Source organism: Erythrolamprus reginae, chromosome 3 (assembly GCF_031021105.1).
Source record: "Erythrolamprus reginae isolate rEryReg1 chromosome 3, rEryReg1.hap1, whole genome shotgun sequence".
Lineage (NCBI taxonomy): Eukaryota > Metazoa > Chordata > Lepidosauria > Squamata > Dipsadidae > Erythrolamprus > Erythrolamprus reginae.
This window is the reverse complement of record NC_091952.1, coordinates 197913371-197933918: the sequence shown is the minus strand read 5'-3', so window position 1 is coordinate 197933918 and position 20548 is coordinate 197913371. Positions and strand designations below refer to the sequence as shown.

General features: G+C 36.5%; 1 protein-coding gene across 18 annotated transcripts in view; it reads left to right on the top strand.

The window, feature by feature from the left end:
• The window catches only part of PTPRM (protein tyrosine phosphatase receptor type M), a 546727-nt gene that overhangs the window by 427807 nt on the left and 98372 nt on the right, over window positions 1-20548 (top strand). For all 18 annotated transcript variants that reach the window (XM_070747559.1, XM_070747555.1, XM_070747564.1 and 15 more), the window contains one exon: window positions 2486-2673. In XM_070747559.1, the coding sequence (XP_070603660.1) occupies window positions 2486-2673 (188 nt within the window). The remainder of the gene's footprint in view (window positions 1-2485; window positions 2674-20548) is intronic.

Below are 20548 nucleotides of genomic sequence, written 5' to 3'. Positions count from 1 at the left end.
CAGTGTAGATCATTTGTCTGATCTTCAGAACAGGAATATTCACCTTGCAGCCCCTCCCCCCCCCAATTTAATTAAGACACCCAGAGCTCTCTAAAATATTCTTATAATAATTTTAAATATAATGAAAGGGGAAAACACTTCAATACTTTGGAAGTAATCATAGTATTGAGTCCACATGTAATAAACCAATTCACATTAAGCTTAGTTTTAATTCTGATTTAGGTCCCTCCACCATCCACTCTTTTCTCTGCCTCTCTCCTTCTTGGACAGGGGGTGTGGTTTGTCTACAAACTCTTATCTCTTAATTAGTATTACACAAATTTGTAGTAATAGTTTGTCTACAAACTCTTATCTCTCAATTAGTACTACACAAATTCTGGACCCTTTAAATGATCTCCAAAATTTGTGTAGTACTAATTAAGAGATAAGAGTTTGTAGACAAATCTAAAAATATTTTAGCTTTTATGAAAGGCTGGAGAATTTCTGAAATGTGACTGGGACCCCAGGGTACATTGCCATGGAAACAAAGAAAATGATTTGATTCTTAAATTCTGTTTTCATTCACAAATGAAGGGGGAATTTCCACCAATTCCTCTATTCATTCAATACAACTCATAAATTCCAGTTCAAAACAAGAGAAGTTAGGATTAAAACCAATATCACTGGGAGTACATACACCAAAGACAAATTTCTTGTGTGTTCAATCACACTTGACCAATAAAAAATTCTATTTTATTCTATAAAATTATATTATTGTGGAGTTATAGGTTAAGATCTACTAAGTAAGAACAGTGAAAATCATGTTTTTCAACTGTTCCTTTCATATACCATTTAATCTAGTAATGTAAAATAGATAGATAAATAATTTATCCTACTGGTGAATGTTCAGAGGTCTATACACCTTTCTAATTTTCTCCAGTGAGTTAAAGGATTCTTTGAATATGGGTCAGGACTGTTGTCAATCTGTTGTTATTACTAAGTAATCACTACAAATGCTCATTCATGAATATTGAGAGGAGCTGCACACTGTTGACCCATAAGTAGATGCTAAGTGATGGTGTTCAGTTGTCATATTATCTTCTCACTGTGTCACCATCAGAACTGGTGCTCTTAAAAGAGCCATTCAACATCTAGAAAACGTTAAATTAGACACGACTCTTAAACCCAAACGTTTTCATGGTCTGTCTCTGTTTTGTCACCTGATATTAAATTTATTGGAACCATTAATGCAGAAACAATAGTGAGTATTTTTTTAAAAAGAAGGTTTAGCCTCTAAAAACCTATTCATCCTTAATGTTCCAGTAAGCAAACCACGTATAGGCCATCCTTTAATCTGCTTTGCTCCCATGTAATAAAATGACCCCACTTTAGAATTTACAAGTAACCCATAGTTTTAGAAGGCGATATACTTGTTTATTTTAATTTTTAATAAATAGCTTTGTGAAGATAAATTTTTACATTGTGAGAAAAACGAAAACATTTCATTCTCACTTGAGGGTATTCTTTTCTTGTCACAGTAAATTAAAAGAACCAACATGATTCTGCAAAAGAAAAAGAAAATTTTTCTGGTTGTTCAGCCCTTTATATTAATAAAATAATCAGTTTGTCTGATAGGAAACTAAATGGAAGGTGCTTAAATTACAACCATAAAAATACCTTGCAATTATTATTGTAGTACTGTTGCTTATGGCCTGTTTCCTTTTTTCTTCTCCTCTTTCTCTTTTTTTCCTGATATGTATCTTCTTTAAAGTGCCAATAAATGGTAAGTCTCCCATTGCCCCATCAATGCTGTGGAGGGTGGGAGATGATTTGCTTCGCATCAGTTTGGATCAGTCCAGTGGGGTCATGTTGTATGTTGCCCTGCATGTAAGCTGACATATAACATTTCATGCTTGATGTGATAGACCTTGTCATATATTTATCTAAATTTACAGCATGCTAATTTCAGTCAAGCATTATCTCCAATCCAAAGGTTCCTCATAATTATTCTATATATTTTCTTTCCTAATGTATCCAATCTCCATTTCCATTTTTCTCTTGCTTAACAACCCATATCATTTTATGCATTTTTAAACATTTTGCTTTCCACTAACATGAATCCTGAAATATTGTGAAAAATAATAAATAGTATCCTCCTCCTCCAGTAAATATTTAATTATTTATTAGACTAGGACTTAATGAAGTTTCAGTCTGAAATTTCTGAACTATTTAGAAATCAATATCCTAAAAAAAATAAATTTCCCAATTTACTGATAGGTGTAAAAGAGCAAATAAAACAATAAAATAATGATCTATACATTTTTATTGTAAACTAATAGACCACTGTCTCTTCCCAATATCTTGTGATATCTCCATGAATAAACCACACATTAGTTACAATTTAGCCCACCTTGACAATGAAAGATGATGATGGTGTTAAATGTATTGTTAACTTTATATATCAACTGGAAGTAGCCCGATACTTTATTGCATCTTCTTTCCATAGATGAAACTCATACGGCTGGAAGTGACACAAGTAGCGTGGTCCAGTCACATACCTACAAAAAACGAGACCCTGTAGATGTGCCATATCAGACAGGCCAGCTTCATCCAGCCATTCGTGTTGCAGATTTATTGCAACATATCACTCAGATGAAATGTGCAGAAGGCTATGGATTCAAAGAAGAATATGAGGTAAGTGCACTCCATACAACACATACTGTGCTGTGTTCTTCTTCCAACCTTTTTTTAAAATTGCAGATAAATTCCCTGAAAAGTCATTTAGATTGAATGATGCAATGATGAAGAGGAGATAGTAAAGAACATAAAGCTCTACATATTATTTTCCAATGTTTTGTTACCTGCAGAAGCTAACAGATGTGAAGCCAACAAATAAAAAATGAGTTCTATATCTATGCAAAATAGACGTAGTTTTCAAAATCTTCAGAAAAGGGCGGCATATAAATCCAATGAATGAATGAATGAATGAATGAATGAATGAATGAATGAATGAATAAGAGCTCTTTATGCAAAATAGATATAGAGTCTTCGGAGAGGGGCGGCATATAAATAAAGAAAGTAAGTAAGTAAATTAACAAGCAGACAAATAAACAAATAAATAAATATTTGAAAAGACCATTTCATTTTGATTTAGTCTTTAGCCGTGTATTTCTTCAATAGAGCTTCGTAAAGGGGAATGATGGTCTGCTTCTAGGCCCTGTTACATTGTGCAAAGTGACAACTCTAGTAGCCTTTGACATTAAGCAATAGGATTCTTGGGATATTCTGGGTCCTGGGAAACCTTTTCTTTTTTCTGAACAGAGGTCAATTTTCTTTAAGGAGAAGGAAGAGAAGTTAGCAGGATTCCTTCTTTTCAATCATTCTAACAGATGTCCTTATTAGTGTAAGCATGCTTATTTGAATGTTCATAACTATTTAAAATAATGTTTACCAAAGTAGCAAAATGTAATACAAAATAAGATTAAGATGAAAAAATAAGTGTAAATATAATGAAAAAATAAAAAGTGCAGAAAATAGAAAAAACAAAAGGAAAAAAGATATTTAAGAAAATGACATAACAAACAGACTTTGTTTGTTCTTCCCTCCTTGAAATTACATTACAAATTCCTATATCATCATGTTCAATTAGTAACAATAAAATTCTTTCCACAGAGATATTTATTTATTTGCTGAAATTCAACCAGTCCATTTTAAACTTTCTTATTTTAATTCTTGGCTAACTTTTTTTTACCTTTAATTATTTTTAAATCCTTTAAAAATTATTCCTTTGCTCTTTACTTTAATCTGGGGATAAAGAATCATTTGCTGGATGGTTAGATTGCTCTGCTGCATCAAAGATCTCTCTTTAACTTTGAAGTAATTGTCTTCTAAATGGGAGCTTTTGCAAACCCCGTGTCTTTTTACAGGCTACGCTACCTCTGAGAGCTTACTGTTTTTCCATAGACACTGCTGCTCCAAAAGTCTATTTCTCAGACCCACAAGACTGAAAGTTCTACACACTTAGACTAGTGAGAAGTGCGAGAACTTTCAGTTCTTTGGGTCTGTGGAGTAGACTTTTTGGAGCAGCAGTGGGCCATCTCCTAGCCCTTCCTTACCTGAAGAGGGACTGTTCCTATTTTTAAACTAGTCTCATTTGTATGAATATTGGTTATCAGCATATCCTGAAGTATTTTAGGATTTCTAGACTTTTGCTGCATGAATGCCATCTGACAGAGATAAGAAATACATCTAATTTGATCTTTTTTTTTTTAACTTGATATTCAAAGGAAGATATTTTTTCATTGCCTGCTCAGTTTACAGTATACAGTGATACCTTGTCTTACAAACTTAATTGGTTCCGGGATGAGGTTCTTAAGGTGAAAAGTTTGTAAAACGAAACAATGTTCCCCATAGGAATCAATGGAAAAGCGATGAATGCGTGCAAGCACAAAATTCACCCCTTTTGCCAGCCAAAGCGCCCGTTTTTGCGCTGCTGGGATTCTCCTGAGGCTCCCCTCCATGGGAAACCCCACCTCCAGACCTCTGTGTTTTTGTGATGCTACGATTTCACTGAGGCTTCCCTTGCTGGAAACCCCACCTCCGAACTTCTGTTGCCAGCGAAGCGCCCGTTTTTGCGCTTCTGGAATTGCATTGCTGGGATTCCCTTGTAGCAGCACAAAAACATGGAAGTCCAGAGGCAGGGTTTCCCATGGAAGGGAGCCTCAGGGGAATCCCAGCAGTGCAAAAACAAGCACTTCCCTGGCAACGGAAGTCCAGAGGCAGGGCATCCCAGCAGCGGCAGTAGGTTTGTAAGGTGAAAATAGTTTGTAAGAAGAGGCAAAAAAATCTTAAACCCCGGGTTTGTATCTCGAAAAATTTGTATGACGAGGCGTTTGTAAGACGAGATATCACTGTACTTAATATCATATTCCATTGACTTAGGTTATCATGAGTCCCCAGGCAGAGAAACCATTCACTGTCCAGCAGGGGAATTGGTCGATTTTAGTTTTCCTCTTCCTAAACACTTTCTGACATACAGGCAAAGCAACTCTAGAATACTGTAGTACTAATTTTAATTTTGCAAGAATTGAATTGAGTGAATTGTAAATATAAAAAGCTGGGAATTGTATACCTACTACTTAGAAATTATTTTCTCTGAACTCTGGAGCTTGCATCAAAATGACCTTGCAGAGTATTAATTTGTAAGTTATATTCAAGGCATAATTGGATTAACTAGTGAAAATAGACAAGAAAACCAATACAGGCAGATTTCGACTTAACAACCACTCAGCAATCATTTGAAGTTACGATGATCCTCCACAGAGCTACTTACAATCTGGATTTGAATTTCTGCAGCCACCCAATCCCTGCAGTTATGCAATAACATTTTGGGTACTCAACAACCAGGCTGCATTTACAGTTATTTGCAGTCTTCTGCGGTCATGTGACCACAGTTTACAACCAATTTTGTCAGAAATTAACAGCACTCTGTAATGTCACGCTGGCCACATTACTGAGGAATTGTCTTTGGACAGCATTGGCTCAGTGGTCCTGAAACAGAGATGAGCAATTGGTAATGATTAGTGAAATAAAATACATAAGGACTACTTTTTTTGCCAGAATTAATATTTTCTTCCAGTTTCTGGGGAAAAAACCCAGTGAGGACAATAGATTTTCTTAAAAAGTGAAGTATAAATTTTAAACCTTCACATTTGCTTAACAGTCTACACAAAAAGATTATAAAATCAGATGTCATGTCACCCATTTAATGAAGCTATGACCTATGGCCATAATTATGGGATCACTTATGGTCCTACGTTCAGGACTACCAGAGTTAATTATATTAACTAGTTATCAGGCTACATAGGGGTGGGTTCAAACTTACCTTAATGCTGGTTCACTTCCTTCCATGCCACGTGGCTACGTGCAGATTGTGGCTGCACTGTGCAGGCAGGCATGCACAGTTTATTTATTTATTTTATTTATTTATTTATTGGATTTGTATGCTGCCCCTCTCCACAGACTCGGGGCGGCTAACAACAGTAATAAAACAGTATATGACAATAATCCAATACTAAAAACAGTTAAAAACCCATTATATAAAAACCAATCATACATACAGACATACCATGCATAAAATTGTAAAGGCCTAGGGGGAAAGTGTATCTCAATTCCCCCATGCCTGGCGGCAGAGGTGAGTTTAAAGCAGCTTACGAAAGGCAAGGAGGGTGGGGGTAATTCTAATCTCTGGAGGGAGTTGGTTCCAGAGGGCTGGGGCCACCACAGAGAAGGCTCTTCCCCTGGGTCCCGCCAAGCGACATTGTTTGGTTGACGGGACTCGGAGAAGATCCACTCTGTGGGACTTAACTGGTCGCTGGGATTCGTGCAGCAGAAGGCGGTCCCTGAGGTAATCTGGTCCGGTGCCATGAAGGGCTTTATAGGTCATAACCAACACTTTGAATTGTGACCGGAAACTGATCAGCAACCAATGCAGACTGCGGAGTGTTGGTGTAACATGGGCATATTTGGGAAAGCCCATGCCAGAAACCCGGCTTATGTGCATGCACCTAAACAAAAACAAGCAAAAAATATCTCCCCAAATGATGAAAATAACATGGAGGCGCATACACAGTGCTGAAAACTCAGCTTATATGCAAAAGCAAAAAGCAGCAACCCCCCCCCAAAAAAAAAAAATTCCAAAAAAAGATGGCAGTGTCCATGTACCGGTATCCACAGAACCAGCTCCGTGATGTCATCATCGGTTTATTACTGGTTCTATAGAACCAGTGCAAACCAGGAGGAAACCACCTCTCAGGCGGCATCCTGAACATAAATAACAATATAAAAGCAAAGATTTACTGATGATGATGATGTTAGTTCATAAATTAAATTAGATTCTGTCTGGATCTTTAAAGCAATTTCTCTTTCAACTTTTATTCAGAAAGAGTTTCTAAATATTTGGGATATAAATCAGGTGGGCAGAAAATCAAAATGGTCAACATCTTAGAACTACCCTAGAATGTGCCAAACATTTTGGATCTTTATTTTGCATTTGGAAGCGGGGGAGTTTGAGGGCAGGGGATGAAGGCTAAAGGGTCAAATTACAGATTTCAGGTTTGCATACGTTTAAAGCGTTTTATTGATTGATTGATCTGTCATCCACATTTCTACATCATAGCAATCCAGAGATTTGCAATGGCTTACATTATACTCATGTTTCCATTTTAAAATCCCTCAGAATACAGATCCTGCCCTTGATATATCATGTAAAATGCAATGTAGCCCTTGAGCTGACAGAAGTGATATGCTTCTGCTACAAACATTCAATAAATATTCTGTATTTATTTATTCATACATTCATTGAATTTATATCTTACTGGAGGCAGGAGGTAGAGTACTTCCCCATCTAATTTCCTCCCACAACAACTCTAGAAATTAGATTGGATAGGATGATGCTGACTGACTTTAAGTCACCCAGTAAGTTTTCATGGCTGAAATTAGACTTTGAAATGACACTCCTGGTTTTAGACCAAAATTTTGAATATTGTTTGCCAGCACACTATAGGATGGGTGGCTTGGGAATTCTGGGAGTTGAAGTCCACAAGTCTTAAAGTTGCAGAGTTTGGAGACTCCTAATACAGAATATAAGAATGGAGATAATAAGTAATAAGAAAAATGTAGAATAAAAAAGGTTAGTCTAAAATATATGTGTAATTAACTGGATGCTGAATTTTTCATAGATAATTCATCTTTAAAGCTTTATGTATTTTTGTTACTGTTTAAAAAGTAGCACATATTTTATATCCCTTAAAACAATTAAGCATACATTTCTTTACTAATAAATTATGCAAATTGCTCTTATTATTACAAATGCCTGCTCTACATTTTATACTAATTTTTAAAATATTTATTGAACATTTACAAAGGAAAAAAGCAGAGTCAAGAAACAAGAGGAAAAATTAAAACACTAAATAAGTAGATAAGAGATTTAAAGCATTATAAAATTAAATAAATTAAGAACATATTCTCAGAATAATGTTAATTTAATCCTACATACTTGAATGATTTAATTCATTTGAAGACTACAAATAATTATTAAAATCAAGTTAATATATGAATATCAAGAAGACTAATCAGCACAATGTGAAAACAAATTAAAATGAAAAATTACACTCTCATCTAGTCAATAGGAAATTTATTCTTATTTAATGAACATCCATGTCTTAAATGTTAAAGGGTTATATTTTAAAAACCTGAATTTTAGATGTTTTAAAAGCCCATTGGAAGAATTATAGTTCACAACTATTTTGCACATTTATCAAATTTTATATCAGATTTCTTTTTCAAATATGACATCCAGGAATATTCCTATAACTTTGGTTGTCATTTTAAATTATATACAATTAATTAGATATTTTTCTTAGCATTTTTATAATTACAATATTGCTTTTTCACTAGATAAAATATAGATACTTTAGCAGTACCTAGAGATACTTTAGCAGTGAAATCAAATTAGATATATTTCATCTGTTTTATTTCAATTTCATTTTAGTATTCCTGTATAACAGTTTCCCCTTTAAAGGTTGCTTATGTTTCAAAAATATATAAAATCTAAGAAACAGGATATATACTCACTAACTTCCTATTAAAGAAGGCTCTTGTTTTTCAGAGAATTTTCTGTTACCGGTATAGGGAACATACAATATTGCAGTCATCATTTAATGACCACAATTAAATCTGGAATCCTTGGTGCTCTGTGAACTTGGTTGTTTGCTTGTAGGTTTTTCATTACCCAACTAGGTAACATCATGGCATTACCCATTTCATTGGGTAATGAAAAGCCTGCAAATATTCAACCAAGCTTAGGGGGCACCAAAGACTTGTTTTAAAAGCATTATTAAAAGCATTACTTAAAAATAGTGAAGTTGATCCTAGCACAGCATAGCTTCAAATAAACTTAATCAGTAGGAAAGTTCATATGAGAAAGGGGCAAACTGAACTCAGAGGGTCCAGTCCATTCATACATGCATGCAGATTTTTTGGAAAAAGAAGTACAGTTTCCAGTGAACTTGATAGACAAGGTAGAGTAAAACATAATTTTGATTTTGAAATAAATGATGAAATGTGTATAATTTACTCTAAAATTACTTGCGGTACCGCCTCCTGCCAAATGAATCCCAGCATCCGGTTAGGTCCCGTCAACTAGACAATGTTGCTTGGGAGCGCCTGGGGGAAGAGCTTTCTCTGTGGGGGGACAGGCCCTCTGGAATCAGCTCCCCCCGGAGATTCGTACTGCCCATACCCTCCCTGCCTTCCGCAAGAATCTGAAAAGCTATTTATGCCATCAGGCTTGGGGTCACTAGACCCTAACCTCTGGCCAACAAGTGTGTGGTATGTTTGTGGTAGGAATCTGAATGAATGATTTTTAATGTTTTTGACTTTTTAGAATGATTTTAGATTAATTATTTATATTAATTGAATTCCGATGTATTATTGTATATTGTTCTTTTGATATGTTGTGAGCCGCCCCAAGTCCATGGAGAGGGGTGGCATACAAGTCCAATTAATTAATTAATCAATCAATCAATCAATCAATTAATTAAATAAATAAATAATGTACATCAGTGTTAAGGATGCAAGTTATTTGTGCACAAATAAAGTGGGGGGGAATACGTTGTCTGTTATAGAGTACTGTACACTCAAAAGTGTTTGTCGTGTAGCAAAAAAAAATTAGACTGCATTTATGAAACTAATATTTGAAATTAATGTTCCCCTTTATTCTGTTTTATTTATCTGGAATACTAAGATCACTTTAGAATGTAATGCTTTAACAAGATATTTGTGAGAACTAGCTCTGGTAATGAGAAACATAGTTTGGAGCAATGCTAGTCTGTTGCAAGAGCAAGGAAGAACTGGGTACTACTACTTCCATCCAGAATTGTCCTCTAGGGCTTATATTTTAGACTTTAACAATTGCCAGAATTCTTTCCAAATAGTTTCCTTAATCTTAATTATAAACATTTTTATTGGAGAATTGTGTCCTTTAATCATTCCCATTGAGGTTACTTTAATCTGTCACTAAACATATTGAAAAAAGAGGTGCATATTTGAATCATTGACCATGATGTTTCTAATTTGAGAGCTGATAGGGTTAGACAAGCTAATTGATTTTATTTGTTTGTTTGGGTTTTTTTTAATACCCTGCCTTTATTATTTTAACAAATAAGTCGAGTCAGAAAACATCCAAAACATCTTCCTCCTCCTCTTTTCCCCACAGTAACAACAATCCCATGTGGTGGGTTGGGCTGAGAGAGTGACTGACACAACTGACTTTCATGATTTTGGTAGGACTAGAATTCCCAGTCTCATGCTTTGTAGCCTTTCTAGTTTAAGAAGCATACTGTAGTTATATCTTGAGTTATAATTTTACACTAGACATAGAAATTGGAATATATGAACAATTACATACTGGTGATCTATTAGCCAGTTAGGACCCGAATATTTTAAAATAAATTGAAGTTATATTTAAAATGGCTCACCTAATTGTTAATCTGAATCCATTTTATAGTTGAACACCCAGAGTTATGCAATATTGTCTTCCATTTAAAAGCATAGTCTTGCATTTTAAATATTACAAAACTTCCCTTGCTGGTTGAAATGAAAGCTGAAAATGTGTCACACTTGAGCATGATGAAGGGAATAATATTTGAATAGATCAAGTTGTACACAGATCAAAATAAGAAAAGAAGCTAGCAAAAGAATAAAATATTCTCTGGTATCCAGATAAGAGTTTTACTAATTGCTCTATTAAAAACATTGTAAATGTTTATAAATGCCCTCAAATAACTTATAACTTACTCAAATGATTTTTTTTTTCTGCTCTTTCCCCCCCAATAGGATAATATTCATTAACATATGCATTCTGCTTCTGGAAGTGTATATGAGTTTTTGTCATACTTCTTTGCTTTTGCAAAGCCATCACTCACATACTCATACCAAATCTACACCAGATCAGGGGTTTAAAAATATTATTGAAGTGACATTTGGATGGATAGAATGTTGGATTAAGCCAATATGCTTTTCTCCTTATGTTTAAAACTCTGAAAACAGCTCTGACTTGCTTGAGTCAGCAGTTGTTTCTGAGTAAGTGTCAGCTGAATATGATTCAATTCTTGTCCTCATTATTCCCCAGGATAGATTCAGATAAAGTTGATATCATGGATTTAAAAAGAAAATAATAATTGTTTGCTTGTATTTATAAATACACCAGATCTGTCACTATTTCACGGTGCTTCACAAGAACCCTTAACTGTAGGACAACATCATGGTTAAGGAACCCAATAATTTGGTGTATGCTTATTTCCCTCAGAAAGCCCATGAGATTGATTGGTTGGTTGGTTGGTTGGTTGATTTAGCATATGGCAAATACGTGAGTTTTTAGTAGTTCAGATGTTAATATCCAGGGTGGGTGAATTCAGAGTGTGATGGAGCCAACCGTCGAAAAGCTGAGAGCGCTTTCTTGATGGTAGTTGAGTGCTCTTGGGGTTTTAGAACCTCCATTTTGTTTGTCGTGTATTTAGAGAGCCCGGAGTTCTGCAAAGATGTCTGACTGCCAACTATTGTTAACTGCCAGTTCTTCAATGTAGTCTGGCTGCCAATTGTTGATAGTCATTTGGTTGACACTACCATGAAAGATCAAAAGCAACATGAGAAAATATTATTTTACTGAAAGAGTAGTAGATCCTTGGAACAAACTTCCAGCAGACGTGGTAGATAAATCCACAGTAACTGAATTTAAACATGCCTGGGATAAACATATATCCATCCTAAGATAAAATACAGAAAATAGTATAAGGGCAGACTAGATGGACCATGAGGTCTTTTTCTGCCATCAGACTTCTATGTTTCTATGCTGGCCAGAGTACATCACAAGGAGGCAAACCAGCACATCACATTCCAGCCCATGAGTGCCTGCAACACAATTTAAAGACAAAGCTTTGAAAATGAATGAACCTGCTCCCTTCAAAAGGGACAGAAGTCATTCCCTCCCTCCCTCTTAGGATAAACAGAATGTCAGTTATTAAGAGAAGAAACAGAATATCTCTGGAAAATCAGGTAGCTGTGAAACATTCACCCTCTCACAACTTCCTCCATCCAGCCACCTGCCTCCTTATTTGTGACTTCCTTCCAGCTTCCCTACTGACTTGGTTGTGAAAAGCCAGAAAAAAGTTGCCATACCTAACAAACATGGAATTTAATTAATAACAGCAACCAGATCTGCAGGGACTGCTGTCACAAAGCAATGCTGTCATGGTTAATGATTGTTTATTGATGGAAATTCTGGTCCTAATTGCTGTATCAATAACTATCTGCATAGTATCATTGTTGTTCCCTGGAAAACACTTTGTCCCAATCACACACACACATACATACATACATACATACATACATACATACATACATACATATATACATGAGCAAGAAAGCATTTGCTGAAGAAATAGATATGAACTGCTTTTAATAAGACTGAAAGAGGTACAGAATAGAATTACAGAGGATGCCTTATTTTTCCTTTCTTGGAGATTTCATGAAACTGGCTTGAAATTTATGACCAACGCTATAGCCAGACAGGTCTTATTTTTAGCTTACAGTAGATAAGGACAATTTATTAGATTTTTTTTTATTTGCCAAATTAATTTTATTACAGAGCTTCTTTCTCCTCCTCCTGTTCAAGCACTGAAGGAGGGGCTCTCTTATACAGCTATTCTGGTTCGGTGGCTAGCAGGAGACCAAATCCACTCCACCCAGGCACTTTTACTGTATAGTTCTCTTGCTCTCTCTTTCCCCAATGGGCTAAGTTGGGAAAATGCCAAGCATGGGATCCAGCTTGATGAAGAATTTGGGGAAGGGAAGGAAAAGACAGCTGTGGAAGGATGACCTTAAAGGCAGTTCCTACGCTAAAACATTTTAATCAGAGGAGCAACCATACATACATACATATACAGTACATACATACCTATATACATGCATTTCTACATACATACTTTATAATTTTTAAATACCCCATAGGAAATAGTCTTTCAAGTCTATCTAACTTTCTAACTTTCTAAAATCCACTTTCTAATCGAGCTTTTGCTGTTTTCTACAACATGGAGCTTTTCTTTTTAATCCTTAACTTTTCATTAGAACTTTAGTGGAACATATCCAGGGCTTCACAGAAATCAATAATAAGCAGGTTTCCTAAGACAGTTAAGAGAGGAAGTAGGCAAACCCGTGTCTCTTTCAAAGATGATAAGTTATGGCTTAGGCAGGATAATTATTCTCTAGGTTCCCAGAGCTCTCAACACAGTGGAGTTCAATGTTTTATGATCTCTTCAGAAGGAGATTCTGTGGGAGCAAACCTTTAGGCCATCCATGTCCTCTTCTTGATCCTGAGATAATTTCTGAGGAGCAAACTCTATTTCTGCCATAGTTGTTTCTGCTTTTTGTGAATCCATGCTCATTCTGCTGTTGCTCCCCCAGAAATCAGAGAATAGTGGCTGGGGGGGGGGGGGCAGTGTTTATAAAGATTTTTTTAAAATACACAGGTACCAGTAGAATTTCTGAGACCATGTCCTGAAAAAATAACCATTCAGAAGGTCTTAGAGACATAGGCCTTAAAGAGGAACAGCCAATCTCACTCTCTAATGCAGTGTGCTCCCAACCTTGGCCACTTGAAGATATCTGGACTTCAATTCCCAGAATTCTCCAGCCAGCATTCGCTGGCTGGGGAATTCTGGGAGTTGAAGTCCAAATATCTTCAAGTGGCCAAGGTTGGGAAACAATGCTCTAATGTACACAGATAATGCCCTAAAACTAAAAGCACTATGCACGTGAAGCAGTAGCTGGAAACTAGCAAAGATAAGTGAACCATGTCAACAAATGGCTATTTGGGGGGGAAAATGCTGAGATGATGTATCTGAACATATTTCTAAGCTTAAGTAATTCTTGCCAGAGGCACGTGTATATATTTGAATTTAAATTAATGTGAATAATTATATACAATATAATTCACATTGATAGGCATAGTTGTCATGGATTTTAAAATATTCCTGTTAGAATTCACTCTTTTTTACCTCATATTTCTAACTCTTTTTTTCCTCTTGATCACTCTATCCATAACTCTCCAGAAGGCACCACATCTATGTGATATTTATACACGTCCCTGGATCAACCCAGTTTAAAGAAAAGAGGAATTTCAAAATAGACTTGCATTAATATATAGACTCTGATTAATATATCAGAGGACTTGTGATAACATAGGAAGCAATTTATTTCAGACAAAGCCCAGTGTATTAGAGAGCTCCTTAATCTAGCAAAGGAAGACATAAGGAGGACAAACGGCTAAGCCTTGGACAAACTCAGCCAAGAAATTAAATATAAAATAGTAGTGGTGATTTACTATTACTCTGGATTATCAAGGGAGCCAGCTTGGGATTCTTCATTATTTGCAATCCTCCAGCAGAGACTGATATTGGGGTTAATATAGTGCTTGAGCCAAATATGATTTAATGCATTGGATATGCTGTAAAATTTTAACAGAGGGGAATTCATTTGCACTGCCAAACAGAATATCAAATAATGGAAATCAGTACTGTATTCAGCAAGCGCAGGTTCATTGCTATATTAGGGTCCTGCAACAAAATTGTAGAGTATTGCTTCCTATTCTTGTGCATTATTTTCATATAGCAACAGCATTTAGACTTATATACCGCTTCATAGTGCTTTTACAGCACTTTCAGCATATTGCCCCCAACAATCTGGGTCCTCATTTTACCCACCTCCCAAGGATGGAAGGCTAAGTCAACCTTGAGCCGGTGGTGAGATTTGAACTGCTGAACTATAGCTAGCAGTTAGCTGAAGTAGCCTGCAGTGCTACACTCTAACCATTACGCCACCCCAGCTCTGGACAGAAAGACAGGATATAAATTGATGATGATGATTTCCTAGATATATCTTTATTTAATTTTCATATCAGAATGTTGTTTTTAGAAGAAAAAGTAATGTTTTAGTCTTCATAGAAATATAGGGTTGGAAAATACCTTACAGGACTTTAACTGCAACTACCTGCTCAGGGTGGCACTCCTAATAACATTCCAGGTAAATGATCCAGGACTTCTGATACCATGCCAGATAAACTTCGAGGACTGGAATCCTCATGAGTCCAGGATGCAGTTTGTTTCACTGCTCCATAGCTCTCACAAGCAGGAAATTCCTCCTTATTTCAAGTTTTGACCTCCATCTGTAAAGCCTCCACTCATTCTTGTTCTCATTCTTGGAACCTGTAGAAAATAAATCCATCTTCTCTTCCATATACCCTGTTTCCCCGATAGTAAGACACCCCCGATTGTAAGACATATCAGGGGTTTCAGGGGGGTCAGCTAATATAAGCCGTACCCCGAAAGTAAGACATATGTCTTACTTTCGGGGAAACACGGGGGTATTGCCGGGGGGGGAGCCCGATGACGTCGCTTCCAAGCTCCCTGCGCGCCCCTCGCCTTCGCCTCGCCGCGGCGCCACCGCCTCTTCCCTGGATTGGCAAAGCGAAGGACGGCGCTGGTCCGAAGCTAGCCGAGCGGGCGGCGGCTTGCAGCGAAGGCGCTCATCCCAGCAACCGAGTCCTGCCGAGGCTCGGCTGCAAGCGGCCAGTGAGGCCGACCAGCTCCTGTGGCGAGCGGCCGGAGCTGCGCCCTCCTTCGCCCGCCTCCTTTCCGGCAGGCAGGTGGGGCTGCCCAATTGCGCAGAGCCTCCCCTCCAGACACACGCTTCCCCGACACACGTCTGTGGCTCCACGCGTGCACGCCGCTTGGAGCCCTGAGGTTGAACTTGGAAAAGGGCTCACGAGGCTCCTGTCCCGCGGCTGCCCTTCTGGACTCTGGGGAGATGCCTTCGGGAACGCGACCCTTTCAATTTTTTTCCAATGTAAGACATACCCCGAAAGTAAGACGTAGTGGGGCTTTTGGGGGTAAAAAGAAAGTAAGACACTGTCTTACTTTCGGGGAAACACGGTAGCAGTCCCTCACATATTTGAAAAGTTATTTCATATTTCACATCAACCTTATCTTCATTAGAGTAAAAATACCCACTTACTTTAATTGTTCTTCATGGGATTTAGTCTCCTAGAATTTCAGCATCCCATCCCTATTGCTATTCTCTGGACTTTTCTCTGCACCCTTCCTGTTTTGTGACAACCAGCACTAGACACAATATTCCAGATGTTATGTGACCAGGAAAGCATAAAGTGATGAGAAAACAAGTATAACTCTCATAGTGCTGCATGGCCATAAGTTTTTATTATTGAAAAATTGCATTACAGAAGACAATCAAAATGAATTAAAAATAAAAATAATGCTTCTTAGACAAACAAAACAATATTAAATGGCCAAATTTTCTTCAGCCAAAATTGCTCACGAGGAATATGTTTGGATCAACTAATAAATAAGCCTCTCAAATTATTTAGAACTTCAACAAAAATACCATAAGCAATATAAATGAATCTCCTTATGCTTTTTTAATATAATATTTATCTGAAAACAAGGAAAATTATTTCCTTGCTGGACTGTGAAAAATGTATATAGTAGTTACATCATCGCAGTTGGACGTTCAAAATGCAGTACTGTAGTCCATTTGATCGTGGAAGAAATAGATTTCTCTGTATACATTGATTTACCAGCTTCATAAAAAACAATAGCTATTGATTTGATAGTGGCTTTGTGTTTGTTTCTTCGGGGGGGGGGGATAATGTAATGTTCTTTCCTGCTTGGTTTTTTGTGGAGGCATTTCTAAAGGCCAAAGCAGTTTAGTTATTGGATACCTATTTATACTATACCTACTTTATAGGTGGAATTATAACTATATACTTTTCCTTCTCCTGAAATGGCTCTTTCTATCAAGTTAGCTATTTTGAGAAATTGATTTCCATTTGGATTGTGTGTCTTTGTTGCCCATTGTTCATATAAAAGTTAAGCATCAGATACTTGTGGGTAGTAATGTACCTCAGGCCACCTCTGGTAGTGCCCATACAACTCAATCTGCTAATAAAAATTGCTTTTAAATAACAAAGATTAACTGATAACCAGGCATGTGCCAAAATAAAATATTAATAAAAATTGCTTTTAAATAACAAAGATTAACTGATAACCAGGCATGTGCCAAAATAAAATATTAGCATGCTGCACTACTGCCATTTTGAAGCATGTATCTAGGCCTTGTATAAATGCTCGAAGTATTAGAAAATAAATTTGATTGAACCATGTGCTGGGTTTAGTAGTGTTACTACATAATGAGGAAGAAAGCACATCCTGAGATGTTTTGGTGGGACTAGGATCAATTTGTTTTTGGTAATTATATATTTGGTAATTTTTTCAGAGTATAAGACGCACTGGAATATAAGATGCACCTTAGTTTATTTAGAACGTCAACAAAAACACCATTAGCAATATAAAAGAATCTCCTTATGCTTTTTTAATATAACATTTATCTGAAAACAAGAAAATTATTTCCTTGCTGGACTGTGAAAAATGTATATAGTATATAGTATACATATGGGGAGGAGGAAAATAGGGAAAAGAATCTGCTTACCAGGTATTCATCTAGCTAGCGTCCTTAGTCTGGTCAGCTTCAGCACATTATTTTATCCCCTGGTTAAGGGCTTAAAAAATTTATTCTGAGAGATTAACAATGAAAGAGCTGGGAACATCATTAGCACCTGGAAAGAAACAGTCTGAGCAAGTAGAGCAATGGAAAAATCCCTGCAAAGACTTAGGACTTGGGAAACATTCTTCTTTGCAGAGAGTAACAATGAAAGAGCTTGGGTACATTAATAGCACCTGGTTAAGGCTGGAAAGAAACATTTGGAGCAAGTTAAACCAATGGGGAAATAAGCCTGCAAAGACTTAGGGCTTGGAAAACATTCTTCACAGAGAGTAATAATGAAAGAGCTTGAGTACATTAATAGCACCTGGTTAGGGATGGAAAAAAATATCTGGAGCAAGAAAAGCAATGAAAAAACCCTACAAAGACCGGGTTTGGAATACATTTTTGGCACAGAGTAACAATGAAAGAGCTTGCAAGCCTGTAAGAGCTGGGAACATTGTTAGTACCTGGTTAGGGCTGGAAAGAAACTTACTCAGAGCAAGTTAGAGTAATGAAACAAACCCTGCAAAGACTTAGGGCTTGGAAAACATTCTTCACAGAGAGAAACAATGAAAGAGCCTGCAAGGTAAGAGCTGGGACGATTGTTAGCAGCTAGTTAGGGCTGGAAAAAAAGGCTACAGTCAGAGTATAAGACACACCCAAATTATCAGCCTCTTTTAGGGAGGGGAAGTGTGCGTCTTATACACCGGAAAATATGGTACTTTACATCTGTATGTGCCCAAACTTGCAGTTCGAGTGCACTTGATTTACATTGTAAGGAATCTTATTAAACAAAGTCTATGCATACCTCCTAGTAGTAGCATCACTGTGTGGTGTTTTCGTATGGGTTACTGCCTTTCTAGTTCAGCAGTTCTCAGAATTTTGCTGCTGTTTGATCTGCTTAGAGAAACAAGAATTGGAATATGATCTGTATTGCATCTCTTCTGAAGCATTCTTATGCAGATATATTGAATAGATGGGAGGGTTTGAAAGTTATACAGAATCTACAATCTGAATGAGCTAAAAGTCCCACCTTGGAGTTTAGGGTTTTTATTTGCATTTTGATAGATAAAATATTTAGAATAATTAGGACAATTTATTAAATAATATCCAGTCTACTCTCACCTATCGTTTTAACTGTGGCTTATACAAGTGAATCGGGAGTGAATGTTCCCGGTTCACTCATGCCTGTCTATCGTCAGTGAGCCAGTCGTAAAGGCAGTATGAGGCTCTGCCTACCTGCCAGAAAGCCGCCACTTGGGTTCTTTTACCCTCTGCGCATGTGCATTTTGCCCCTGAAGTGAATTGTCTTTGAAAATTGTCTATATACTTCATGAAAGATCTCAATACTTGATGCAGTATATAATCCTGACATATGTACTCTTCTAACTCATATGTACTCTAATAACATAACTGTTTGTGGGAAAGGGGACCTCTAGCTTTAAATATCTTGGTATTATTTTGTCCTGGATTGTACAGATGAGATGTGTAATTATATCCTGAGCAAATTGGTGAGGAAAGAACAGGGTAATCTGGAAGAGGTTATTGAGTCTCCAGGCATGCATCTTGCTCAGAAAAAAAAAAATGCTCGTCTATTGGGATGTTTCATTTCCTTATGTGTTACATTTGGAGATAGTTTTGAAAATGCAAAGTAGTTGATATTCACAGAGAGCTTTCATTTTATAGTGTAATATTATAGACTTTCCTCTATTATGGGTGTTTTCAAGGTTCAGTGACTTGCTGTAGAATATATGAGATGTAGTCAGGAACAACACTTTAATTACAGGCTATAAAGAATAGAAAATGGGATTTATTTGTGAAAAGGCAACATATATTGCAAAGCAAGCATTTGTTTAAGCTCTCCTGGTAGTATTTTTATTTCAGGAGGGGAACAAACAAGCCTAAATTTTGGTACACAAGTTGGAAATAATATACCCTGTACATTAATTACACTATAAATGTACATATTGTACCTAAGGGATTTCTGTAAGAGGAGAATTATAAAATCTTATCTATTCATTCTATTCATTGTCTTAGACATAAATTCTGAAGACACATTATTTAAAGTTATAGCTAATTACTTTGGCAAGAAGTATATTGCTAAATTAGAATTTTAATCGTTCTTCCTAGTATATTCTTCAGATAAATGAAAAGTAAGTTTCATATAAAAATTATGCTTTAAAAAAAAAACCTATCTTGAATTTAAAAGAAAGAAAAAGTGCTAGAATTCTATTACTTTTCCTTTCTGTAGAACTTCTAATTAAATAGGGAAGACTATTCTTGCTCTTCACGTTTTTTAATTTAAGGACAAAACGTGTTCAGAAATCACAAGTAAATAGTTCATCAATTGAACCTATGAACCTATGAAATAAAAGGAACAAAACAGACAAACAAATAAATAAATAAAGTCATTATGCAGTCTGTACAGATATGTTGGGATTACTCTGCCTTTCTCAGTTTCTCTTTGGTCATTTGGCTGGGACTACTTGGAACTGCAGTCTCAGAATAACAGAATTGGAAGCGACCTTGAAGTTAGTCAACTATCTGTTCAAGCAGGAAACCCCATATTATTCTGGACAAATGGCTATCCAATCTCTTCTTCAAAACCTGTAGCAATGGAGTGCTCACAACTTTTGAAGGCAAGCCATTCCACTGATTGGAATGGTTCTCACTGTCGGGAATTTCTCTTTAGTTCTAGATTGGATTTCTTTTCATCCATTACTTCTTGTCCTGCTTTTAGGTACTTTGGATTGACAGTCTCTTATTTGTGGGAGCCTCTTAGATATTGCAACACTGCTATCTAGACTGACCCTAGTCTTTCTTTTTATCAGGCTAGATATATTCAGTTCCTACAAGTTCTTCGCATGTTTTAGCCTTCAGTCCCATAATCATTTTT